The following is a 24,350-nucleotide window of genomic DNA, read 5'->3' on the forward strand; positions in this document are numbered from 1 at the left end:
TCATACGTGGAATGTGCTTTGAGTTAACTTTCACGAATAATATAACTGCGCTGAAAACGCAAAGTCTGAGTGCGTATCACACCGGTCATCAGTCCGTTCTGAACATTGTGCTGAAGTGAAATAATAAATAACGTGTTACAGGTACAGTGTAACGTGTGAATAACGCAACCGGGCCGTAGGCACCCGTGGTAGGTGGTGTATAAAGCGTCGCTTTCGAAACGCCCTCCACAGGGTGAATTGGCCCGCACTTTTTTGGAACGCAGTGCATAACGCAGAAAAGTCTTGCGAAAAGAAATATGCTCGGTTGTGGAATGCAGGCACAGAATTGTTTACAAAATCCCGCAGTCTTGTCAGGACGTTGCATTGACGATCGCCTGCGTGACTACGAGAACTTTCTCAAAGGGTCATGCTGGCAGTCAGCTTGCTGTGCATTGGAAAAAAAAAGAAGAAAGGGCACGCGTGACCCACGAGGCTTTCTGTATCGCACAATGCTGCGACGAGTGTATTCGTATGCCCAGTGTCTCGCGTGAACGGAAAAGGGATCGCATATCTTTCGAATTGATACGGGTTTCCTACCATCATTGTGTGCTTTAAGAATTCGTACAGCACCGTCGCCTTCTTCTATTTGTTATTTATTGTTGCGTAGATTTGACTCTTTCGTACAAAGGTTGCGCCCTAATGCAATAAAAAAGATGTGGTTGATAGTCAGTGCGCATGTTTGTCTCCTCCTTTCTCGTGTCCCGTCTTCGGGCTGTTGTAATCGCTTAGTTCGTTTTTTTTTATTTTGCCACCCTCTGATTGGCTAGGTAGCGCACAAAATAGGCGTCGCTGAAGGAACGACGGGCATTGTGTTGCTGGAACTACGTGCGTCGCCTCCCTTCTTGGGCAAGCCGGCGGTCGTCCAGGCAGCTGGTGGCGACGGAAGGGAGCGTATACGTCGGCGTTGGTCTTGGCGTCAGATTTGGTGAGAGCACGGTTTTATTATTATTATTATTAGAGTACCCTCAGGGCCTTTACGGCGTTACAGAGGGGGTGGGTACAGTGCATGAAAACAGGTAACAGTGTAGAAGTACAGGCAGTATGTAAACACAAGCATATTTCCGGAAATTAGGTTACTGCATTACATGTACAGAAAGTGCATTCTTCAATGATGCCGGATCTTCAATGGACACAATGTGGTGGGGAAGGTGGTTCCATTCCTCAGACATTTTGGGGAGAAATGAATCTGAGAATGCGTTGGTGCGGCCAGATGGAACGTTGTTGCCTTGAACGGATGGTCGATGCGGGATGATATGTACGTGGGCCGTGAGAAAAGGTCGCGTCTTATAGATGGGTTATGGAAATAGATTTTGTGAAACAGAGAGAGTCGTGAAATTTTTCTGCGATGGTGCAAGCTTGGTAGAACCAGGTTATTTTTCATTAGTGAAACACTGGAGGTACGGGAGTAGTCGGAAAGTATAAATCGAGCTGAGCGGTTTTGTACAGATTCCAGAAGAGAAATTAGGTTTTGTTGTGCAGGGTCCCAGATTGCCGAGGCATACTCTAGTTTAAGGCGAATTAGTGTCCGATAAAGTGTTAACCTGAGGGGGGATGGATCATGAGAGAAATTACGGCGAATATATCCTAAGGAACGGTTTGCGCTGCTGCAGACATAATTAATGTCTGTGTGCCATGTTAAGTCATTGCTGATATGAACACCAAGATACTTGTAGGATGTAATGTATTCGAGAGTGGCTCCGGTAATTTTGTAATTAAAGGGCTGCTGGGGATAACGTTTGCGCGTAATGGTCATGCTTTTGCATTTGTTTGTGTTAAGTATCATGTGCCATTTGCTGCACCATTTAGAGACAGTGTCGAGGTCGGCGTGTAAATTAAAGTTGTCCGTTCGGTCACAAATTTCGCGAAATTACGCAATCATCAGCGAATAATTTTATGGAGGAATTTATACCATAAGGAAGGTCGTTAATAAATATTAAAAATAGCAGAGGACCTAACTCCGAACCCTGTGGTACACCGGATTTAACATCAGTAGGGAGAGAATTGCATTCGTTAGCCGTCACGAATTAGGTGCGATTGGTCAAAAAGCATTCTATCCACTTAACCACATTAGGGTCAATGTTTAGGGTACTGAGCTTAAGAAGTAATAATTGATGAGACACTTTGCCAAACGCTTTTTGAAAATCTACAAAGATGCAGTCTACAGATGAACCGCGATCCAGAGCTGATGCAACGTCATGTGTGAATGTTAGAAGCCGAGTTTCGCATGAGTAATTTGTCCGAAAGCCATGTTGAAATGGGCTGAAAAAGGAGTTGGATTCCACGAATTATAGAAAGTTAGAATAAATGACGTGCTCTAAAAGTTTACAGGAAATAGACGTTAACGATATTAGGCAGTTTTAGCATATCGTTACCGTGTTTGCGTTACCGTTTACCGTGTTGCCGGAAGCGCTGGCGACGGTGAAGCCTGTGCCGGTAAGTTGCCGTTCGCGGCAACTCTCGCGCTGCGCAGTCTTCTCCCGCAAACACGGTAAACGGTAATGTAAACACGGTAACGATATGCTAAAACTGCCTATTGGCCGGTAATTTAAAGGAGCCATGAAGAGAAAACACAAGTTTGGTTCATTCGAAAGATTGCCTCGTTAGAACCATAACGACACCACTTATAACGCAAACTTCGCTCAAATAAGCTACATAATTAGGAAAAACGGGAATGGTCATGCGACCCACCAGCTCATTTCCCGCAACAGAACCTATGCCGTCACATGGGCTAAGCTCTGCGATTGGCGGAGGCCGGCAAAAGCAAACGCATGTTAGGCAGGGCTTACAGCTTGCATAGCGAGCTAAATGCCCGTGAAACATACTGCACATTCTTTTTATGACAAAGAACGGTGGAGTAAACGGTTGAAGGTCCGAACGAACTCGCAAGCGTGTGCGCCAATGCGTACGAAACTAGCGCGCCGGCCGAGCTCGACATCTCGCCGTCGCGCAGACGAATTTTCGGGTTCGAGGCTCTTCGGGGCCAACGAACCGTTCCAGCACGCACAGCCGCGACCTTGCTTCGTATCGTAATCCCTTCACAGGAGGTTGGCCGTCATATCGCCAACCAGCAAAGGTAAAAATAGAAACGAGGGGAGTAAGGAACAGCAAGAAGCGACGAGATAGTGCCAGTCGTCGCGTAAGTTTCGAATGGTGTTGGTTTGCTGCTGTCGTTACGAGCTCGTTTCCAGTTTACAACCACTGAAAACTTCAGTTTGTTCAGTTACGGCAGGGACCCTTACGTTAGCTCACTCCTGGAACATGCTGGCGCTCGTTGCCGACTTCGTCAAATCGCTCTGACCTTGGGGAAAAAAATGCCGTAAACACCGCGCATTGACGCTCGTATCTTTCTGGTCGAAGCAGAGAGCTCGCGCGAACGGCTTTCCATACACGACACCGGCCAACTGGCATAAGTGATACTGCTACTGAAATTGAACTATTATTAGCCGTAATCAAAATACGGCACATACGTACCAGTCTATATTCGTCCGTCGCGACGGGGCTGACGAGGCAGCGGTGCCGACGGCTGGGCGTTCGTCTGTTGTGGCTATCGCGGAATGGTCGCTTTCCGGTCTACCGCGTATCCCACAACTCTTGCCGCTCGTGCACTTAGAAGCATTGAGCGTTATTGTGGTGTGAGGTTGTTAAATGCAAGCCCGAGCTCCTCGGCGAGAGTTTTGTTCTCCGGATCAGGCGATTCCATGACTAGGGCTGTGGGTGCACTAGGTTTTACTAGTATTTTTAAAATGGCCGCCGTCTCGATCGACTCCCGCGTGTGGGTGCTATATGGAGTCGACATACTAAGTATCTGTTTCATGGACCGGCTCTATGACGCCATTGTACACGTCACGGAATGTTCAATTTTAGCGGGAGATTTAAAATTTTGGCTTAAATTGCCTTATTTATCAGTGAATACGGCATCATTTGCTTCCGGGAAAGCGCTTGGGGTACTATGAAACACCTAATCTTTCGAATAAAACAAACTTTTGTTTTCTCTTCATGGCTCCTTTAAAGGAGAGCTTTGGATACCGGATTTGAAAACAGGGACGACCTTCCCCACCTTCCAATCAATTGGCACGGCACATCACTGAAGGGATTGAAAAAAGATGTGTGGCAGGATTATTGACGAATAAACTTCGGTGTTTTTTAAGAGCTTGGGATTAATTTCGTCTACGCCACAACTGGAAGGTTTAAGGTCATGAATCAGCTTCATAATTCCAACAGGATCTACTACAATAGGATCCATTGGGAAAAAAGTTGTAATCGCATAATTGCGGAACAACATCCGCAGGACAATTCGAAAACGACTTGGCGAATACTTGATTCAGAACGCGACAACATTCGTCACTGCCCATGACCTGGTTGTCAGCATATCTAAGAGATATAAGTTCTTTTTTATTAGGTCTAATTGTCTTCCAAAACATTTTTGGGTTACTTTGGAGAAGCGAGGGGAGAGTGTTTGTAAAAAAGACGTCCTTTGCTTTTTTTATGGCTGCACGATAAGCGTCGGAAATATTTTTGTAAGCAAACCAGCGGGATGTCTCATTTTTGCGTTGGGCTACACGAAATGAGCGTTTCTTTAGGTTTTGCAGTCGTTTTAGATCAGATGTGAACCAAGGTCAGCGTTGCTTGCCAGAAATAACAACTAAAGGAATATATTTGTTAGTCAAAAACGTAACTTTTTCTTTAAACAAGTGCCAACTGTGTTCAACCGTGCGATCAAAAAAGCCTACCATGTAGGCATCGATAAAACATTCGAGTTCTGTATTAATTGAAGCGTAGTCTCCTTTGGCGTAATTTCTTATTGCTTTGCTGTGTGTTAGCCGGCGCGAAACGTCAGCTTCTAAGGTAAAATGAATGAAACAATGAGCGCTTAAACCAGGAAGGAAAATTAGGAGTCGCACAAGATCTGGAATATTTCTCAGGACCAGATCTAGTATGTTCGCGGACGTCGGACCCACTCTGGTTGGTTTGTCAACTAGCTGAGTCAAATTAAAGTCGAGACACATGTTAAAAGATGTAGTACTATCTCCTGATAGATTACTGTAAGCAGAGCAGGGCACTGACCAGTTTATTTTGGGGAAGTTAAAGTCCCCGAGCAAGAACAACGGCGCATGTGGAAATTTCAAGACCAGGTTGTTAAGAACGTCATGTATTTTGTCACAAAAGTCAGATGTAGCATTGGGCGGACGATAACAGGCGCAAAACAGGGCGTTTTGATTATTTAAGTGTATCGAAACACAGATAATTTCCAAGACTGAATTTGTTATCACCATACTGGAAGTGAGACAATCGGCTGCAGCGATCAATACACCGCCACCAGGTTGATTACAACGATCAGCTCGGTATACAAAGTAATTTTTATCGCAACAAAACAATTCCGAGTTTGCCTACTATGTCTGCAGCGCAGTCATCAAAAAGGGAAAACAAGGCATCGCGCTTGTTAGTGACGCTACGCACATTTGAAAATAAGACTGACAGGTTCTTGTCGTTATTTTTTGGGCGCGGGTCAGATGTTAGGATGACACGGTATCTGAACCCCCGGACGTATCATCGATCTGCCTTGGCTTGTTCGTTTCCAGTTCGCATATGCTATCGGTAGCAGGAGAGTAGACATAGCACTTTTAAGTGCGAATGCACTTTATAAGCGACCCCAAACCTTCCACCGTCGGCGGCGGCGGCGGCGTCCGCAGTCCTCCTCTCCCTAGCAACGGCGTGGAGCGGAGAGGAGCGTCGGTAGCAACGGCGCGGTGACGTCACTTCACCACGTGACCGCGCTCGCTCCGCCTCCTCGCCGTGGCTGCGCGGGTGCGCGCCGCTCCCCGCACCGCTCCTCGCGCCGTGACGTCATGGTATGACGTCACAGCGCGCCTCCTCTCCCCAGCAGCTGCCGCGCGCCTCTCTCTCCACCGTGACGTCCCACTCTCTCCTCTCCCCCTCGCTCGGCTGCAGCTGCCGTGCGCCGCTGTCCCTCTCCCCTTGCGCTCGCCTCCTCTCTCAGCCACCTGGCTCGACGCGCTGGGCGCGGCGTACCCCCCTATATATGCAGCGATAAACTGCCAGACCTCCGTGGGTCGGCCCGCGCGCGCTCACGGGCGAATGCCAACGGATTTTAACTTTACTCCCCCTCGTAGCATCACCCCGTGCATTCGCACTTAACCATGTTCACCCTCGGGGAAATGCTTGGGAGTTTTTTGTTCAGGTAAAGCTTGTTATAGCGAATGGTAAACTGCTGGCCGCTATCCTTTCCGTACTCGTACAACTTTTTTCTCATGCTCCTCGTTGCCCTGCAAAAATCTTCGTTCACGACCACGTCAGACTCTTTAAGCTTTTTTTTGGAATTCAAGATGCTGTTTCTTCATTTGGATGAGGAGAACTTTACAATAATTGGCCGACATTTACCAGGAATGAACTTGCCTAACCTGTGGGCGCGAGATATTCGGTCGTCGCTAGTAGTCAAGTTTAAGTTCAATACGGAATTCAGAATTGCACAAACCTTTTCTTGTGGTTGTGTCCACGTCTCGGAAGAGCTGTCTGCAAGGCAATGAAATATTAAATTCTCCCTTCGTGAACGATCTTCAAAGTCATCTAGCCATTGGTTCAGCGCCATTACTTGTGGTTGATAATTTTGCATGGGCAGCCCTTCGGGGCAGCTGACATGTTTTTCAACTTCCGAAAGCCTATTATCGAGATCCGTAATCTGTTGCTCAAGGGATGATTGCGCCTCTTTCGCTTCATTAATAGACTCCATCAGTTCATCGTGATTTACATCTATCTTGTTATGCAATGACTTAATAAGGGAAAGCAGCTCGTTGTAGTGTTTGTCAGGAACATCCTTTGGGGGGCCGGCGTTTGATTGAATATCGCCAGACATGATCAGCAGTTTTACAACATGAACACATTCGCTTGTCACAGCAATCATTACACAAGGGCATGGAAGCAGCAGCAAGCAATCATTGTTTGATCTTTTGCTATAAAGGGAAGGAGCAGAACCCACCTGCACAAGAAAAGCGAAAGGGTTGCTGTAGACTCGCATTGTTGCTGCACTTCCATGCCCACTGAAGGCGATCCTCGGGTCCCAGCTGTTTAAGTAGAGCTGCGGTGATGCGTCGGTCACTTTGGATGACGGCGGTGCGCAGAGGGCCGGGGAGTCGTTCCACAAAAACGGTTGCTGCGCTTGGCAGTCCGGAGTGTTTACTGCAGAATGCAACGCCTGGAAGCCTTTGCCGCCGAGTTGCGCAGTTGGCTGCAGTGTCTTAGCCGGGAGCGGAAGAATATTCCACGAGGCAAGGAAGGTCAAAATCCGCACAACAAAAGCGAAAGGGTCGCTGTAGATGAGCATCGTTGCTGCACTTCCATGCCCACTGATATCGTCTTGTTTGACTTCATGTGAGCACTAACGCAATTTGCTTGGTAGTCGAGCATTTTTGACTTTTCTAGATATAAGCAGTACATCTAAGAGCGGAACTTTTGTTATCTGCAGTCATGATGGAGACGTCGGTAACAAAACCCAACCTAATGTTGCTCACCGAAGGGCTAGGTATCACACGGAGAGAGCCCACGCGGGAGACAGACGGTGCACTCACCGAGCACATCTGCGGGTTTACCCCCTGCGTTCTCGCTGAATGCCATGTGATAGCGTCACGCTACCTTTCGCGCCGCTGTGCGCTCCGCTCACGGCACGTGTGGCGGCCGTGTGCGCTCCTTGTGCATGCGCTAGGATGCGGTTATTTAAATATAAAAGGAATCTCACAACGCATGGCATCGCACTTCTCTTTCGTCTCTGCCACCGATCCCGTCGCCTCTGTCGGAAGCGATGGAAACAGAAGTGAGATCGTCTAACACCGGGTTTGAGTTTCCTTCATTTTGCAAAAAAAGTGTCCACTTATGTGCTACACCGATTCAACTCAACCAACCACCGTTCACAAATCCTGCATTCATTTAACCTTAACAAAGAACATGCAAGAAAGGGTATGGTTAAGTGCATTTCACTTGTCTCTGGTTTCATCTTTTGTAGAGCCACGTGTGTGAATTCAAGTGACGTTGCATGGGTAATCACTGTGGGTGTCGTTTACAGCTCCGTTTTCAAACCACCTTCGTAGGGTGGATTGGCGGGCATTTTTTGCCCACAGGGATCGTTTTTGCTTACGTCGATGAAACCGTTGGGGGGGGGGTGGTAGAGGTATACAGCTTTGCTGTAAAAAAAAATTGGCCGCGTATCTGCTTCTTTCGTTGCAAATGTCGTCAAAAGACGATAGTCTTTATCGACTTTTGCCAAGTAAATGCCTCCCTTCGCTTTACCGCTCACCTCTCATGTTGTTCCTCTTGCGTCGCGCTCCTCCCAAGGTAAAGACACCAAACGTTTGCTTAAATCATTTTAAATTTCCCGCGTTCCACTGCTCCAAACCGTCAGCGTTTGGAGCAGTGGAGTACGGCGAAGACGCGCGTTAATCGAGGCACCCTACTTCAACGTTTATAGAACCGCGTTTCCCTACTCCACGTGCGTTGCAAGCAGAACGTGGAAACTATCTAGTGGAACCTTGCGTAACTGTTGCCGGTTGATTTCTTAAAATGGCGCCAGAAGCTATAGTGGTGCTGGCGACAGCAGGCGACGGCGGAGTGAATTCTTTTCCTGCAGTTGATAAAGTATTTAATTTGGCAAAAGTCAAGCATGTTTGAATTTTTATAAAGGAACACTGCAAATATCACTTCTGTATTGATTTGTTGTCTCATATTTGCGTAATGTCTTGTTCTTCTTCAACAATGTTGAAAAGTCTGAACATTACACCGGACCAAGACGGGTAGATTTAGCTGTGACTATGTAAGACTATTCCGCAGGCATTGTTTTGCTTTGGCCGGGTGGCTGAATCGAGTCAGACAGACAGACGGACAGACACACAGACATACAGACAGACCAAAATTTCTGGGTTTAAGTAGCCCTTTAAAATGCCTGCAGTATGTGTTGTATTCCACTCCATGCCCATGATTCCACTACATAGAGCCAGTAATGCGCAACGGCTCCTGGCCTCCCTGGAGGTGGTACCTACATTTATTAATTGGTCCTTTCTACAGTGATGTTTTTTAAAGACGATAGTCTTTCTTGGGCTCCTTAAACCCAGAAATTTTGGTCTGTCTGTATGTCTGTATGTCTGTCCGTCACCCGGCCAAAGCAAAACAATGCCTGCCCATTAGTCTTATATAGTCACAGCTAAATCTACCCTTCTATGTCCGGTGTAAGGTTCATACTTGTCAACATTGTTGAAGAAGAACAAGACATTACGCAAATATGAGACAGCAAATCAATACAGAAGTGATATTTGCAGGGTTCCTTTATAAAAAAATCAAGCATGCTTGCTTTTGCGAAATTAAATACTTCAACTGCAGAAAAAGAATTCACTTCGCCGTCGCCTACTGTCGCCCGCGCCACTATTGGCGGTGAGCGCGAACACAGGCGGCGCTGCGAAGCGCGCCTCCGTGACGTCAGCTTAGGGATTCTCGCATTTGTCGTCTGCTTCACTCAGGATCGCTCTCCCTGCTTTTTCTTCGCGCTCGGTCAACGTCTGATGCTTGTCCGCACCGGAATTGGCGTGTGGGTAACTTTTTATCATAATAATAGGCTTAAAATCGCATACACTAGCTCATGGTGTCAATTAAAGCATAGTTTTGGATACCGCTTCGGGAGAAACATTGCTGGCGCCACCCCATTCCTTGCGAAGCCGGTCCTGTGCGGAGCGCGAAAAGTCGGAGCTAGGCGTCAGCTTCTCATGTAAGCATTCGAACAAAAGGAACAGTCAGCTGCTAATAACCGACAACAGAGAATATGGAAGACGAAAACAAATTCTAGGCCTTCAGGGCTGTCGGCTTTGGCAGAAGGCATTACGATTCCCGGTAATCATATGTAAGGTAACACAGTTTTTGCAACCTTGCCGAACGCTCGAACGCGTTTTGTCAGATCACTTTACGTTGTCAAGGCATGAAAGTTTGCCCACATGCACTATAGACTGCAAAAACTGTAGGTTGAGTTCCAAATAATCCAGTGTGTATATACGCGCGTGCTGATTCTATACCAGGCATCTAACCAGTATGGAGGTTTATTGAGCAAAACGAGTCACGTCTTCGTTAAATTTATAGTAACACATATATGTTTGTTAAGACCTGGAGGGATATTTCGGAACATTTTGCACAGCCATATCTTCCCGATATTCGGATATGCGTTATAGGAAAACTGCACTCAAGAGGAGGAAGAGGAGTAAGGGGAGGAGGGGAAAACTTTGTTTAACAATTAAATCGATCTGGTTATTGGGCCGGGTCCTCAGTCCAGGACAAGAGAGTAAAAGTAATTTTCTTCAAATCATAGAACGCCATCCCGAGTAGAATAGGATTTGTTCTTCGCGCGTGGAAGGGTTGAAAAGCAATAAAGAGCTACTTGGAATTCTTCTTCGGTTTCGAGTCTTGTAATATATGCAGGTATACTATTTATTACGTTACTTAGCGAGTATATCATGCCTTCAACACCGTAATCATGTCATCATTGTTCGAGTTGAGAGTCAGTTCATTATGATAACGATATAATTACGATAGAAATTCGGAGCACAAAAGCCGCCTTCGAGTACTGTGGACCACGTTGTTTAGGGCGCGATCGCGGTGGCGTAGCACAAACCTTCTCATTGTATTTGCATGTGAATAAACAAAGCACGCTGCGGATATGCACCTTTTTGCACGCAGCCGTAATGAAAGCCAATTTGTGAAGAAGGGAATGTATGCCATACAAAATGAAGGAAATATCCACACGATCTTTGTGAGGCTCCCAAACATCCCGAAACCTCCTAATAAGAAGTTGGTGACGGCGCAGAAAAATTAATGCGTTGGGCAGAAAAAAAGAGCAAGAAACATTAACCCGATACAAGACAACAACGAAAGAAACAGAAGAAAGCCGCTTTATTTCCTGCTGTGCGATGTGCGTGTAGAGGCCGCTGCTTGGTACGTAGTCTTAGATTGTTGAGTCTTCATAGGAGCATCTCAAAAATACTGCAGGGAAGCCTACGCATTTTGAATACTTATCGAGAAGCTCTGATCGCTGATCCTCGCGAATAAGCAAGAAAGGACGAGTTACACACGATCTTCTGACCGATACTCTGAAGGAAGTTGTTCTCTATCTCTTCGTGAGTTGCAAACTTGCGGGAATACAGCTTCAAATTATTCAGGTGCGTCAGAAGCTGGCAAAATAACTGAGTCGCTAGAAATACGCTTTTTAACGCACTACAGCAACGAAGCGGGCGATTTCTAGCCCAGGCACTGTTGCCCCTCACAAGCGGAGTGTAGCAGACGACAGCGGCGCGAATCCCTAAGCCGACGTCAGAGCCAGGGGGCGCCACTCAAAGATCTCACCGCCAATAGCTTCTTGCGCCATTTGAAGAAATCAACCGGCAACAGTACCTGCCCTTCAGGAGAGGAATTAACCAACCTTCTGGGCGGGTGAGGAGCATCACTAGGCGGATGTGACGTCACGTTTGCTCGCAGCGTTCCCGCGCGGTATGCTTACATTTTTCCGAGTGCTGCCTACACGGCTTACGTGCCGTAGCGATTCAAGTAGTCGCGTTCGACTTATGCGGTCGACGCAAGAATTCATAAACTGGCGATGGTTGTCGCCCTGTCAGTCGTCGTTCACCAGCTCCAGCGTCTTCTGGCACTACAGCTTTGCAGTTATCTGTGGGCGTTCAACTGTCCACCATCGGACGGGTCTGGAGTCCCTTCTCCATCTCACATTCTGTCCACCATCGGCCGACCAGGTGAGTGTTTTTTGGCGGGTTTGCAATCAGTTCGCATATCTCCTACTGCAAAGCTTGCTTTCTGCTCGCGGCAGTTATATTAGCGACGTTTGCGAAATTCTTAACGGCGCGTTCTCCTCGTCTTGCATTATTGTCGCTGTTTATGCTGCTCGTTCGCGTCTGTCGGCGATCGCGAGCTGTTGACGGTTTGTTGCACGGCGCGGAAACTCGCTCTCATTGCAAACCCGTCTCGCCCATGACGTTTTATTGTCTCTTTAATGTGGCGTCATTAACATCACTTGTTTTCCTCGACGCTTTTTCTAGACAACGTGCCTTGTGCTAACCGATCTTTATATTGTAACGAAAATGAACTTGCAGTACGATCTCAGGTCCCTGTTGGCAAGGTTTTCGTGTGTGCGTGTGGTTCGTGAGGGCGTTGTAACACGCTACTTTAGCCTGTTGCACTCGTTGCTGCATCCAGCACTTTTGCTGTCAGGAGTGCCTGCCAAGGAATGCTTACGTCGTTATGTGTTTTCATCTCATCAATCGGCGTTCAATAACCGATGGAAATTCAGCGGGAACGACCCGGATAACGCAGGGCGGGCAAGAGCACTGCTTGTGTGGTCTTCGCTTTCGTTTGCCCTTTTTTTAGTCATCCTAGATTGTTTATTTACTGCTGCCTCAACGGTGCTTCATTCCTCATGTTCCATTTATTTCTCTTGCAGCATCTCCTGACTGCAGTCACGGTGCCCCTACCCTGCCTGCAGCACTCATCCTGCCATTCTAGTGGGAACTGCCATTCTAGTGCAGGCCACTTGTCACAACCAAACGGGTTCCCGACTTTTCCTGGCTTCTATTTGATGGTATACTTTAGATCCACCAGTGCGTTCTCACTCCGTGTACATTTCAAGCGAGGGTTTACAGTAACACGGTAGTTGATAGCCATGAAGACAGCAGCGTGTGTACTAACAATCAAGTTTAGTTATTTATGCCAATGTCAAAAAACCAACCTGGTCTATGCATCCATTCCAGCCTGACATTTTCAAATACAAGTCTTTCAGTAGCTAGTGAAACAATGAAGAGGTAGGGATAGCTCATGCACTGCTTAATTACTACCTTCATTTTTTTACTGTTGAAAATTTATGGATGATGCTATATGTACCACCTAGTGAAGTCCCACCAGCTACCGATATAGCACAATCTATGAGGTGGGCTGGCGTGACCTTCGTGCAAACAGCACCGTACGTGGTTTCCGTCACGACAAAGTTTGCACTGTAGTCTTGGGCGTGTAATGGGTTATGGCTGACCGCAGGGCCGTTTACAGTGCTTTCCAGCTTCCAGTGGAGGCAGGAACATAAAAATTACGTCGTCGGCCAGGGCACAGTACATGGTGTTAGTCAACACCATAGATATACCGTGCCTCGGATGGCCGCGTCATATATATATATATTTTTTAATTTTACTTTTGAGTTTTGTGTAAGCAAGGATGTATCTAGTGCCCCTATGCTGTCTATCCTTGGTTTTTGTAAACACTAAGTAATATCGCACGGTAGCTTTATTCATCGTAATGAGATTTCTCAGGTGCCAGATTGCTCAGATCTCACATGGTTTCCTATGGCTGCAGGGATGTACAATGTCTTGGGTTCGATTCTTGTCTGCCGGGGCTGCATTGAATTTATAAAGCCAAAAAAAATAACCTTCTGTACACAATGTCTTGGTTTACGCTAAAGATCCTTGAGTGAGAGGTCTACCACACTGCCCTGTGCCTCATAGTGCGAAGGGCCCTCAGTTTACTCGATTATGCAGCAGTTACTTAGTACCTTCTCATGTAAACTCTTGAGTGCAAACGGGAGAAGGTGCACCTACCTCGCCTTGAGCTGTTAGACTAAGTTGCCTTTTTCGCACGACATCTAAGCTGTGTGAGAAAGCTATACAGGGCTAAGAATGTTGTAAGAAATGCCTCTTACGTGAGGCAGCTCATACATAATGTTTAAAAAAAGCGTGTCACATTATTTTGCCGTAAGCTCTTTAAACGTTTTACACCCCTCCTACCGCCCTGCTTTTATTGTTAATAAAGGCACTTTGCATAAGTAGACACAGGAAAATGAAGCAGAAAGACATAGATATTTTTTTCAGCTGCACAGTGTCGCAGGCTATGCACCTGACGCAATGCTGTTTGTTCATCACGGTTTGCACTGTGCTTTGAAACAGTTTGTTACCAAGGTCCAAAGATTCACTTGGCTATTTCATGTCAGGAATGATACAAAGGGATCATCTGTGGAAGCAATGCCCATCTTATTCTTGTCCTTTTGTAATTTATGAGAGCTGCTGCAGCCAAGCATTCTATGGTATATTTATGAACTAGAAAATACATGGAAAAGGCAGTCTCTAAGCTGGAGGGAAACTATCGAGTAGCATATGCATTTAGTTTAAATAGTGGCGTGTTGCCCAATTGCTGGGCAACCGCATTAAGTTTATGCCGTGCTTGTGATTTGCTCAAGTATGTGAACTAGTCTTAGGCATTTACGTGTTGATAAAAGAATTCCGTGCTATCTTCATTCATTCACTGCAACTCGTTTGTGCTCATGGGGAGCATTCGGAATATGACCCTTAGCATGATAAAAATCAGAATACCCTTTACTCAGTTGGACTCAAGATATACCCGATCAGGACACGTCTACTCCTGAATGCTTAGATACCTGATCACATAAAAATTGGCCAACTTAACAAGCTGCAGGAAAAGAAGCAGCCCCATTCCTTCACCATAAAATAAAAAGAAGACAAGAAGAAACTATTTTACATTTGCAAAAGGTCCAGGCGAGGCTGTTGTTTCTTACGCTTTCAAGAATACATTAATACTGTTGTTGTTTTACAATATAAAGTGAATTTTCCTTACACTACTTAATCGACTTCAGTTGTTTTCCTTTCTGGGTGACCTATGAGACCAAAGGTGCAATGTAATTAACAGTATGGTCATGTTGGTTGTAAACATGATAGAAAAGGAGCACAAAAATATGCATGGCAAAACTTTTTCATTTATAGTTAATTTTGTTTTGTCCTATGGCACAATGCAATTCTCGAAACCAGCTTTCCTCAGAAACCTATTGAGCACAATTTTTCATACAGGCAACATTACATGCAATGGCTGCACAGCACTTTCTGCCTGAATGTAAATGTGGCTAAAAAATGTCTTAGTTATTTTGAAGCAGGCAGTTTTCATTGCCAGTCAGACAAAATGGGGCCAGATGCCATCTGTGCAAAACCGCATGTGACCGCACCATGGGAGGAGGAGGACAAACATTTTATTGAGCCTTTAAAGGCCCCTTAGGGGACGTGGTGACCGGCGTACCGGTGTCCGCAGCAGCCCTCGCCGTCGCCACCCGCTGGGTAGACAGGTCGAAGCTTCCCAGTGCCTCAGCCCAGTGCCCACCGTCTGCTAAGAGAGGATAGGGGTTGTGGGGACAGTTCCAAAGAAGATGGTCCAGTGTTTCCACTGCTCCACTGGCCGTGCAGTTGGTGGAGGGGTAGACGGAAGGATAAATACGGTGCAGGTGGTAGCGACATGGGAGGGTATGGGTTTGCACCAGTCGCCATAGCCATTCTTCCCTGCTGGATAAATCCGGGTGTGCGGGGGGGAGCTGGCGGCGTGAGAGGCAGTAATGTGCCGTAATGTCTTGGAAGATCAAGAGACTGTCCCAAGCTGATAGGGCTCCGTGAAAGGGTTCGAGGCTAGGGCCTGCTTGGACGGGATGCTCTCGAGCGGCCCTATGTGCTGCCTCATTTCCCCCCACGCCCATGTGGGCCGGAGTCCAGATCAGCTTTATTTGTATGGTAGGAGGATTTTTGAGGAGAATTTTGAGCGCCAGGGGCGAGATCATGCCTCTGGCGTAATTTCGAATCGCCGTTTTCGAATCCGAGATGATAGTGATAGGGGGCGGCCTATGTGTAAGGGCTAGCGCGATAGGTGACTGGTAAAAAGTGCAAAGGCTCATGGGTACGTTGTCTGCTCCAGCCACTTTCGGTTCGAGATCTCGCCTGGCCTCCCGTACGCCGGCGGCTTTCACGCGCGTGTGCGCGTGTTGTTTATTTGTCACAGAGTGCTAACCTTTCAGAGAAGCCCCTAGTAGAATTCATTGTTGTTACACATTGAATGTGCGATGCATGAGCGGTTTTTTTTTTCAGTGGAAACAGATAAACAACAAGCACAAGCGCGCCTGAAAGCCGTCGGCATATGGGAGGCCAGGAGAGCTCTCGAACCGGAAGTAACAGAACTCCGCGGGAGCTGACAATGCACCCATGAGCATTTGCACTTTTTACCGATCACCTATTGCCGCCTCTTCTGCCTCAGCGGTCAGTTGGTGCGGTCTGTTAGGGATTTAAGAGGAGGAGTGTTGGGATGGTTGATTACTACTGCGACAGCGTATGCATCCTGCCATCGATAGCAAGTTGCGTCCACGTAAACCGTAGTGGGGTGGACGGGGTATTTCTCTGTAAGTGCTTGTGCTCGTAGTTCCCTAGCCCTAGGCTGCTTGTTGAAAACAGGGTGATATTGCGCGGTAAAGGGTGGATAGCTGGTACCGGGAGCCTGTCATCACAGAGGATAGGGGCTTTAAGGTTAAGAGTAACAAGGAGAATGTGACCGGTGGGGGTGGATGAGAGCCTATTTAGCTGACCGATAAGGTGGGCTTCAATGAGTTCCTCCGCAGTATTGTAAATGCCAAGTTTCTCGAGTCTGGCAGTGGTAGTGCTCTGAGGGATGTGTAGCGCCGTTTTTTAGGTCTTTCGAATGAGGCAGTTGACTTTAGAGAGTTCGGTATGCGAGGGCAAGAGATACGGGAGGGAGTAAGTGAGAAGGCAGAGCCCAAATGCCCGTATCAGCCGGATACGCTCTGTTTCTTTGAGCCCCTTGTTGCGGGCAGCAATCCTGCGGATGAGGGCGATCGTCTGATTCACCTGAGAATTCAGCTGTGCTAGGTACTTAATGTTTGCGAAATTGCGCTGTATGCAGAGCCCAAGTATTTTCAGGACTTCCACTTGGCGAACATCCCTACCATCAATGCGGACCTCAATGGTGGGTATCTGGGCCGGGTTGCCGGTTGATTTGGCGGGGTGAATTAAAAGCTCAGATTTTTCAGGTGAGCATCCAAGCCCAACTTGCGCGGCGGCGGTAACTAAGCCAGCTCCCTGTTAGAGAACCTCCTCGATTTGAAAGTCGCTGCCTCTGGTGGTCCACAGCGTAATATTATCGGCGTATATGCTGTGGAGTAAGCGAGGGATCGCGGCGAGCTTACTGGGAAGGTGGATTAGGGCAATGTTAAATAGGAGTGGCGATAATACTGCACCTTGAGGCGTGCCAATGGTTGGGAAATGGATAGTGTCGGATTGTAGGTCACCGAGCTGAATAACAGCCGTGCGGTTCGAAAGGAAGTTACGGATATAGTTGTATGTGCGGCGACACGGAGTGAAAGTGGCAACGTTACACAAAATAGCCTGGTGTGATACGCGATCAAAGCTTTCTAAAGATCAAGTGCCAAAATGGCTCAATTATCTACCTTTGAAGGGGCAGCGATAATTCCGTGTTTTAATTGCAGGAGTACATCTTCGGTTTCCGCACCATGGGAAGTGTTGTCCAGTTTTTTGCAAATCGCTTGTTAGCCCTACGGGAACCGCAGCACGTGTAGTGACTGCCATAATCTTTGTCTCAGCCTTATAAATTGACGTGAACCTTTTTCCTCCTTACTTAAAACAGATTTCCTTTTTTGTTGTTTGATCCTGTTTACAGCAAGCCCTTTTTTGTAGAGAAAAGGAACTGCCACCTGAAGAAAACCACCTCTGCTTCAAAAATGCACTGATCAAGATTAGTATCATACTACAATGAGAACATATAAATGTTAAAATGTAAAAAATTAGCCATATACACAAATAACTAATGGAGTGTGCCGCTGCACAAATTGGTTTTCAATACATAAACAAATGAGTGCTTCAAAGATAAAGGACAAGAAAAAGGGCAGGGGTGTTTTCTGGTCTGCTTCACTGCAACCTAAAATGATGCTTTGGCTCTCGGTAAGATTAAGTACACTATTTATACGGTACTAGGAAGTGTCCAAGCAGCATTTCTGACTCGCCCCGTCTTTCTACGAGCATTACTGACAGTTTCTCTCTTGTTGATCGAAGAAAGGAGTGAAATGCGCTGAAAGCATCAAATCTGCATTCCCACCGTTCAGTTGCATGGTCTGGCTCATTAACAAGGAACCACACGACAAACAGACGTGCTCACACGTCAGCTCAGAGTTGCGTATCGAGAAATTCTGGGCGAGCTAGAGAAGCTTGCCAGGTCTTGCACTTAAACATCAGTAAAGCATGCATTATGCGACAAACCAACGACGACAGAAATAGCTACCTTCATACTGGGCAAGTGTTCGAACCACTGTGGCGTGTTAACGCCGCGATCAGAAAGTTGCCACGCCAGTTTGACAGCCCTGGCGCGAATCGTGTGTGTCAGTCCGGCCCACAATTGAAGACTTCCGCGTTATTACTGTGATTTGTGGCACCAAGATTGGTGGGATCGACCCATGGATGATCGGTCAGAAGCAGTGACAAACAGCCATTTTGTCTCTCCGAACGCTTGAAAGTACATGTAAACATATAAAAAAGTGTTGCTGACTGCAGCTAGATAATGCTATATCGGTGGTGGGTATAGCACTTCATAGGTTGTATTCACTGGTGTGGCCCACAAGTGGGCGACCCTCTGTGTGCGCCGCCATGTATGTGCCGCAGTGTCTGTGATACGTCGGACTCCATGAGATTGCGGTAATGGACCTTTTTCTATTAGCAATCTGCACATGCGCGGGCTGGTAATCCGCCATTCTGGACAGTCGTCTCGGGCAAAACAAACAAAAGGGTGCCCCCTCCACTTGTTGCTGGGGTAGCAGCTATGCTTTCTAGTGATGCACGTTTTTATTTCTTCTTTTTCGACAGCATGTGGTGAGTTGTGCTTGCACACAAAGGATTTCAAAGGAAAGGGGTGAAGACTTGAGGTTGACCACGGTATGAGCACATGGCTACCAGCAAGGGGGTGAGCGGTGCAAGCATGGCACAACTCGGGAGATGGCATCACGTGCACTGGCTTCATTTAATATAAATATAGAATATAACTATAAATTGGCGTGTCACTGTTGGCGTGTCATTGGCGTATCAGCTGAATCACTGTTCCAGAGGAGGCTGGAACAACTGCGCTATTGGCTCCGCTTGTTCCCAGGCTTGGGTTGCGACATCAGTGTCCTGACAGCACCACACCTAGCTTGCTCATCCCAGAGCTTGCAGTCTCCTCCTGATGCATTTTTCTTGCTCTTTGCTCCGCCTCCTTTCCATCTTGAGGTTCGTGCTTAATTACTCTCATCATGTCTTTGCAGCACGTGCTGACTGGGCTCTAGCCTGTGCCTGCTGGTGAAGAGAAGTTTGCTGTGAGACGAGGGTCTTGACGAGCACGTAACTCCTGTTGTTAAAGTGAAGCTTTCAGGACCTCACTGATTGCATTCAATGTGGCTACATAATGCACTGCAGGAAAGCTAACTTTACACAGTGATTTTCACAAAGCGATGAGGATGATAAGCAAAAGCACATGCACCTCAAGAAAAAACGCTTTCCATGGTCATAATGGAACCAGTGTCCCTTGCATTATGAAACCATTGTCTGTCAGACTGCGCCCTCCTGATACGGTCGAAGCAGTTTAGATTTTAGACTTTGACTCAAGTCGCAAGAGAGAGAGCGAGAATAAACTTTAATTAAATGCGCAAAATGCTTCAGAGAGGTGTCCTCATTCCCGGATGCCTTGAGCTCAAGCCGCGTTGACAGTCCTTTTGATCAGGCGCAGCTGACCTTCGAGGCCGGAGCTGGCCAGAAAGCTTCGAGTTAGAAAGGAACATCAGTTTTTGATCAAAAACTTTATTTTTACAGTTATGATGATAAGAATCGGGGGATGCATGTGGTTTTTCATTGAAACTGTAGATATGAAATTTGTTTCTGTGTAATACGACTCTATTCACATTTATTTGGATTTTTATTTTTGATTTTAGACAGCCTTTATAAAAAAAACTGCTGGAGGGGCGCAGCTGAATAAAGTACCAGTCAACTGTGCACAAGTCAAGGAGTGCAATAATACTAGCATTATCATTCTATCTGGTCTGTAGCAGAAGTTACAGCCATGTGAAGTTTGGGCCTAGAAAATGGGAACCAGGAAAACTGGTGTTGCCGTCCAGGCCCAAACTTCAAACAGCTGTCACTTCTGCTACAGACCATATATAATGATAATGTTAGTCTTATGGCAGTCAGTCCTTGATTTGTGCACAGTTCACCGGTACCTTGTTCAGCTGCATCCCTCAAGCAGTTTTTTTACAAAGGCTGTCAAAAAATCAAACATAAAAGCCAAATAAAGCTTAATGTAGTTGTTTTACACAGAAACAAACTTCATATCTACAATTTCAATGAAAAACCACATGCATCACCCAATTTTTAACGTCCTAACTGTAAAAACCATGTTTTTTTTTTTGTTTAAGACCAGGTGCCCACTTAGAAAAAAGGAATTTGAGTTTTTTGGTAGACAGCCCGGTAAAAGACCTCCCAAAAGCAAAGATTGTGGTGTGTTTCCACCATACTACTCTAGGGTGCTGGTGGCAACTGCCCTGGATGAACTGCTTTTAAACTTTATTTCAGGAAATGAGTGAAGGTCAATCCCCTTTTACGGTGGGGCGCTACATGAATGGTTCATTTTTAGCCACAAGATCCAAATGTCGTGTCTTCATCTTCTCTCTAAGGGGTTTTGGCACCTTCCCTCTAAGGGTGATTGACATTGACTTGTGACAGCCACGCAGCACTTTTTTCATTTGTAACATCATGGCAATTCGCAGTCCCACTTCCAGTTTGTTTCCTCCTACTGTGTACTGTGGAGTACAGACTACTGGGTGGTAGTAGTGTCGCCAGCAAGCAGTCCTCTAGCTCCCACGTTGCTGTTCATCTATACCATCCAGCCACACGCCTGGTTGATAAGAAAGTACAGTGGCTACTAAGACTCCCAACCCTTAATTTTGTCCATTTGCCGTATTCTTCGTCTCTGTTCAGCTGCGTGGGGAGGTTCAGCCGCAGCTGCTGTGCTCTTCTATTGCTCAGTCTCCTATTCAGAGAGTTCCTCTCCACAGTTATGTGCAAATCTGTGGTTGTCAGTTTCATCATTGCTCTCTGTTACTTGTTCTGTCATGTGTTCATTAGTTGCTGTAATTAATTGCAAGGAAAAAAAACGTGCACGCTTTTGTCTTACGACAATAATGGCTTTTTTTTTTAAACGTTTCTTGAACTGTTAAAAAAAAACACCCGGGGGCCTCTTGCTAGTGCATCAGACCCTCTTAGAAGTAGCGATTAGTTAAAGTTCACGACGGGTATGGGTGGGAAACAGCAAGGGAAAAATAGTGGGTCGGTATATGAAATGCAGGAGTGTGTCCCACACTGCCTCTGCTAAATTAGGTGGGTAGGAGGGACGCAAGAGATCATTTAAGGAATTTGGTTGTAAGTTAGTGGGAAGGGTGTCTAGGAGAAATTGTCTTTCAGTTGAACTCAGTTTTCTCGCGAGGGATTTCTTGCTAGATTGTCATCTGAGCTTGGACATTGCCTGTTTCAGCTATCACTTACTTGCATGCTGTTTGGACTTTTGATTGCAGTGGCTTTGAAACTTCGCCGCTTGATTTTGCTCGACGAAAGCTTCGCGTTCAAACTGTCGTCGTCATTAGAATGTGAGGTGCACCATTTTTGTCTAATTTTGCATCTCGATGCACAGCTATCCAGATTCAAACTACTTCGACCATGTTGCAATGGTGTCACGGAATAGATGTTGGTTTCACACCGCGAGGGTCCTGATTTGTTTCTGACTGCAGGAAGCGTTTTTTTTTTCTGCACTTCTTTACCCACGATCATTATCATTGTCAGAGAAAGTTGGCTTTTCTGTAATGCCTTTTTGGCATGGCATATTCCACTGGTGAGACATAGAAAGTTTTGCTTTAAAATCAGGGTCTTCAAGCACTTTTGGTCCAGTGAGTAGCAATCTGCACGTATTTGTAACCATACAATACTGAGTTAGCACCCTTCGATCCTTCCTGTCTTGTGCCAGCAGTCTCGTCATCCAACACATGAAAGTGCCCTCGACTTTTGCCCGCACTTTTCACTTATGCCTGACCCAATAACTTTTGTTGATTTCCAGTGTTGCGCATGTCACATTTTCATTCAGGGTCACCTTGGGGCAGATAAGCGCCTGCTTGTATTTTTATCAAGTGGTTTTAGCCACGGCGCATACTCCGCACTCTTGTGTGAGCAGCATTATGGTGCCTTGTTGCTTGTCCAGCAAGTGATGTGATGCCATGTAAATAAACATTCTTCAGTGTTTGTGATGACTTTGGTGTTTTCTTGGCTTCACTTTCATATAGTGAGAGTTGCTATCCATCAAGAAGCATACACTTACAAATGCTAGGTATTCTTATTTTTTTCTTAGGAAGACATTTACAAAGTTTCGTTGGCAACACAGCATAACATCAAAACAAATAAAACCAACTAAAATGGCAAATGTGGCATATTTTTAAAATTAATAAACTGGAAAAACAACACAGCATGAGAGAGAGAGCACGAAAAGTGACAGCACTGCCTGTTGGTACCATTCTGTTGTTTTCGTGCTAAATATTTTCAAATAAATAAATATGTAAGGAATGCAGTTGAAGTAGGGTAACTTTTTATTTGAGCTTGTCTCTTGGACATACAAGTACATTTCTTGAAGCGATTGCTGGATGCAATTTTCGATATTAGGCAAGCACTGGATTCTCGAATGGACACAACAGACGTTTGTTCAATTCTTATTTGCAATTGCATTGTGCAGTTTAACCCGTCCAAAACATTTCGCCGAAGTCCAAAGCATTGGTTTAGGTAGAACAAAAAAAATGCCTGTGTGCCAAGATTTCGAAGCATGTCAAAGATTTATAGGTGGCCTGACTTAACCTATAGCCCTACACTGCAGTTACCCTTCATAGCTGGCCCAAGTTATGCTGAGCTTTTCCTCGTGAAACCTAAAAAGTTGAATTTTGATGTTTACAGCTACGCTGTGCAATGTATAACTTGCAGGGGTGAGACAGCCCAAACAGATTTGGGAGCAGTTTTCGGAGCAGCAAAAGTTCGATTTTGGAGCAGAAGAATCTTGATTTGGAGCAGTTAGGGACATTTAATACATCGTCTTGTGAGCTTAAAAATCATTATTTCAGCAATTTGCAGGGTCAAGTGCACATTGCAATCAGTTTTGAATACACAGAACCCTCAAACAGCCTTACCTGAAAGAGTTTTTAAGAGTATCACAAAGTACTAACTGCACTACCTTTTTCCTAACTGGTGATATTGTGTTGCAGCTGCACGCAACACTGACAACAAAACTGCCGTTACCATTAGAGAGTTTTAGCAGTCCGTCTGTTCTATTGGTTACTTTGTTACGGGTTGACCGGACCGGTCTGCGCCTGCGCGCGCGGAAGGGCGAGGAGGCGCGGGCAACTAATCCCCCTACGGCTACGAATGCCCAAGTGCCCAGACGAGTCCCGGTGAGCACGGTAACTACGTACACGACGGAACAGACGGACTGCTAAAACTCTTATCAAATTTAAGGGCTCCGCAATTGTGGCGTTTTTTTTTTTTGCTGTTTTAATGCTAAAATTGTTATTTATGTAATCCCAGGCTGTGTTGTACGAACGACTGTAATCACGGCAACAGTTGAGCAGCTTCGAGCTAACGGTCGCGTAGCCCAACCAGCCTACCCGTTTCAGTCCCCGGGGCGCAGGTTCACCCTATGGTCATTTGAGTAGCGTTAATGTTTAGCCACCTAGATTTTGGCATTAAATTTCACTTTGCATACATCAAGTGTTATAGTCGCGTTCTATGGCAACCGTGTAGTCATGCAGCTATTGGGCGCTGCCTGAACAGGTCGCGGCGCCGCAGCACAGCCCGCAACTTTCGTGTCGACCGTTCCATCCCCGAGGCTCGCGATCGCGCTTCGAAGCACAGCAACACCTCAACATTTTACAACAGCACAACAAGCCAAAAAATTCACTTCACGAACCCGATTATACGCCTCGAGATTCGCGATCGCTGCGCCGCCTGCCGCCGCTTCTCCGCGGCATTTGCGGGATTAGCGCTGCATGGCTGATAGGTGGTCATGCAGTGTTTTGGTTCCTTTCGATTCCCTTTGCCTTTCTGCGCTCTAAACAACTTGTTTTTGTGACGTCTGTAAGCTAACTGAACGTTTAGGGCACTTAAAAAAAAACAGCTGCGTCTTGGAAGAGCGCTCCAGCGCCAACAAGAGCTACCCGGGGAGGCGTTTCTGCGCGCTTCTTGGCCGCTCTTGCGGGCGTCGGCGATGGCAGCAGCATATCACCGCTGTCACCTTCGAACCCGTCAGCACAAGTGAATTCTATTTATTGTCGCCTCGTTTAGACCTGATATTCTCACTGTAAGGGGTTGGTTCGTTTTGCA

General features: G+C 46.3%; 1 protein-coding gene across 1 annotated transcript; it reads left to right on the forward strand.

Annotated features, from left to right (window-relative positions):
* The first annotated feature begins 11,578 nt into the window (after window positions 1-11,578).
* LOC144163291 (uncharacterized) lies at window positions 11,579-22,237 on the forward strand. Its single transcript, XM_077694197.1, has 3 exons — window positions 11,579-11,825; window positions 12,530-12,667; window positions 19,217-22,237. The coding sequence occupies exons 1-3, from the start codon at window positions 11,643-11,645 to the stop codon at window positions 19,235-19,237; spliced, it is 342 nt and encodes a 113-aa protein (XP_077550323.1). The 5' UTR covers window positions 11,579-11,642; the 3' UTR covers window positions 19,238-22,237.
* Window positions 22,238-24,350: the final 2,113 nt, after the last annotated feature.

This window comes from Haemaphysalis longicornis, unplaced genomic scaffold (assembly GCF_048455015.1).
Source record: "Haemaphysalis longicornis isolate Haplotype H1 unplaced genomic scaffold, Haemaphysalis longicornis Haplotype H1 scaffold_12, whole genome shotgun sequence".
NCBI classification, from domain to species: domain Eukaryota; kingdom Metazoa; phylum Arthropoda; class Arachnida; order Ixodida; family Ixodidae; genus Haemaphysalis; species Haemaphysalis longicornis.

Bases quoted from the DNA above. Each gene is read 5' to 3' on its own strand.
- LOC144163291 (XM_077694197.1), top strand. From the start codon at position 11,643: ATGCGGTCGACGCAAGAATTCATAAACTGGCGATGGTTGTCGCCCTGT. The intron at 11,826-12,529 runs GTGAGTGTTTTT...TTTCTCTTGCAG, and splicing joins GTCCACCATCGGCCGACCAG to CATCTCCTGACTGCAGTCAC. The intron at 12,668-19,216 runs GTATACTTTAGA...ATGTCTTTGCAG, and splicing joins TTCCTGGCTTCTATTTGATG to CACGTGCTGACTGGGCTCTA.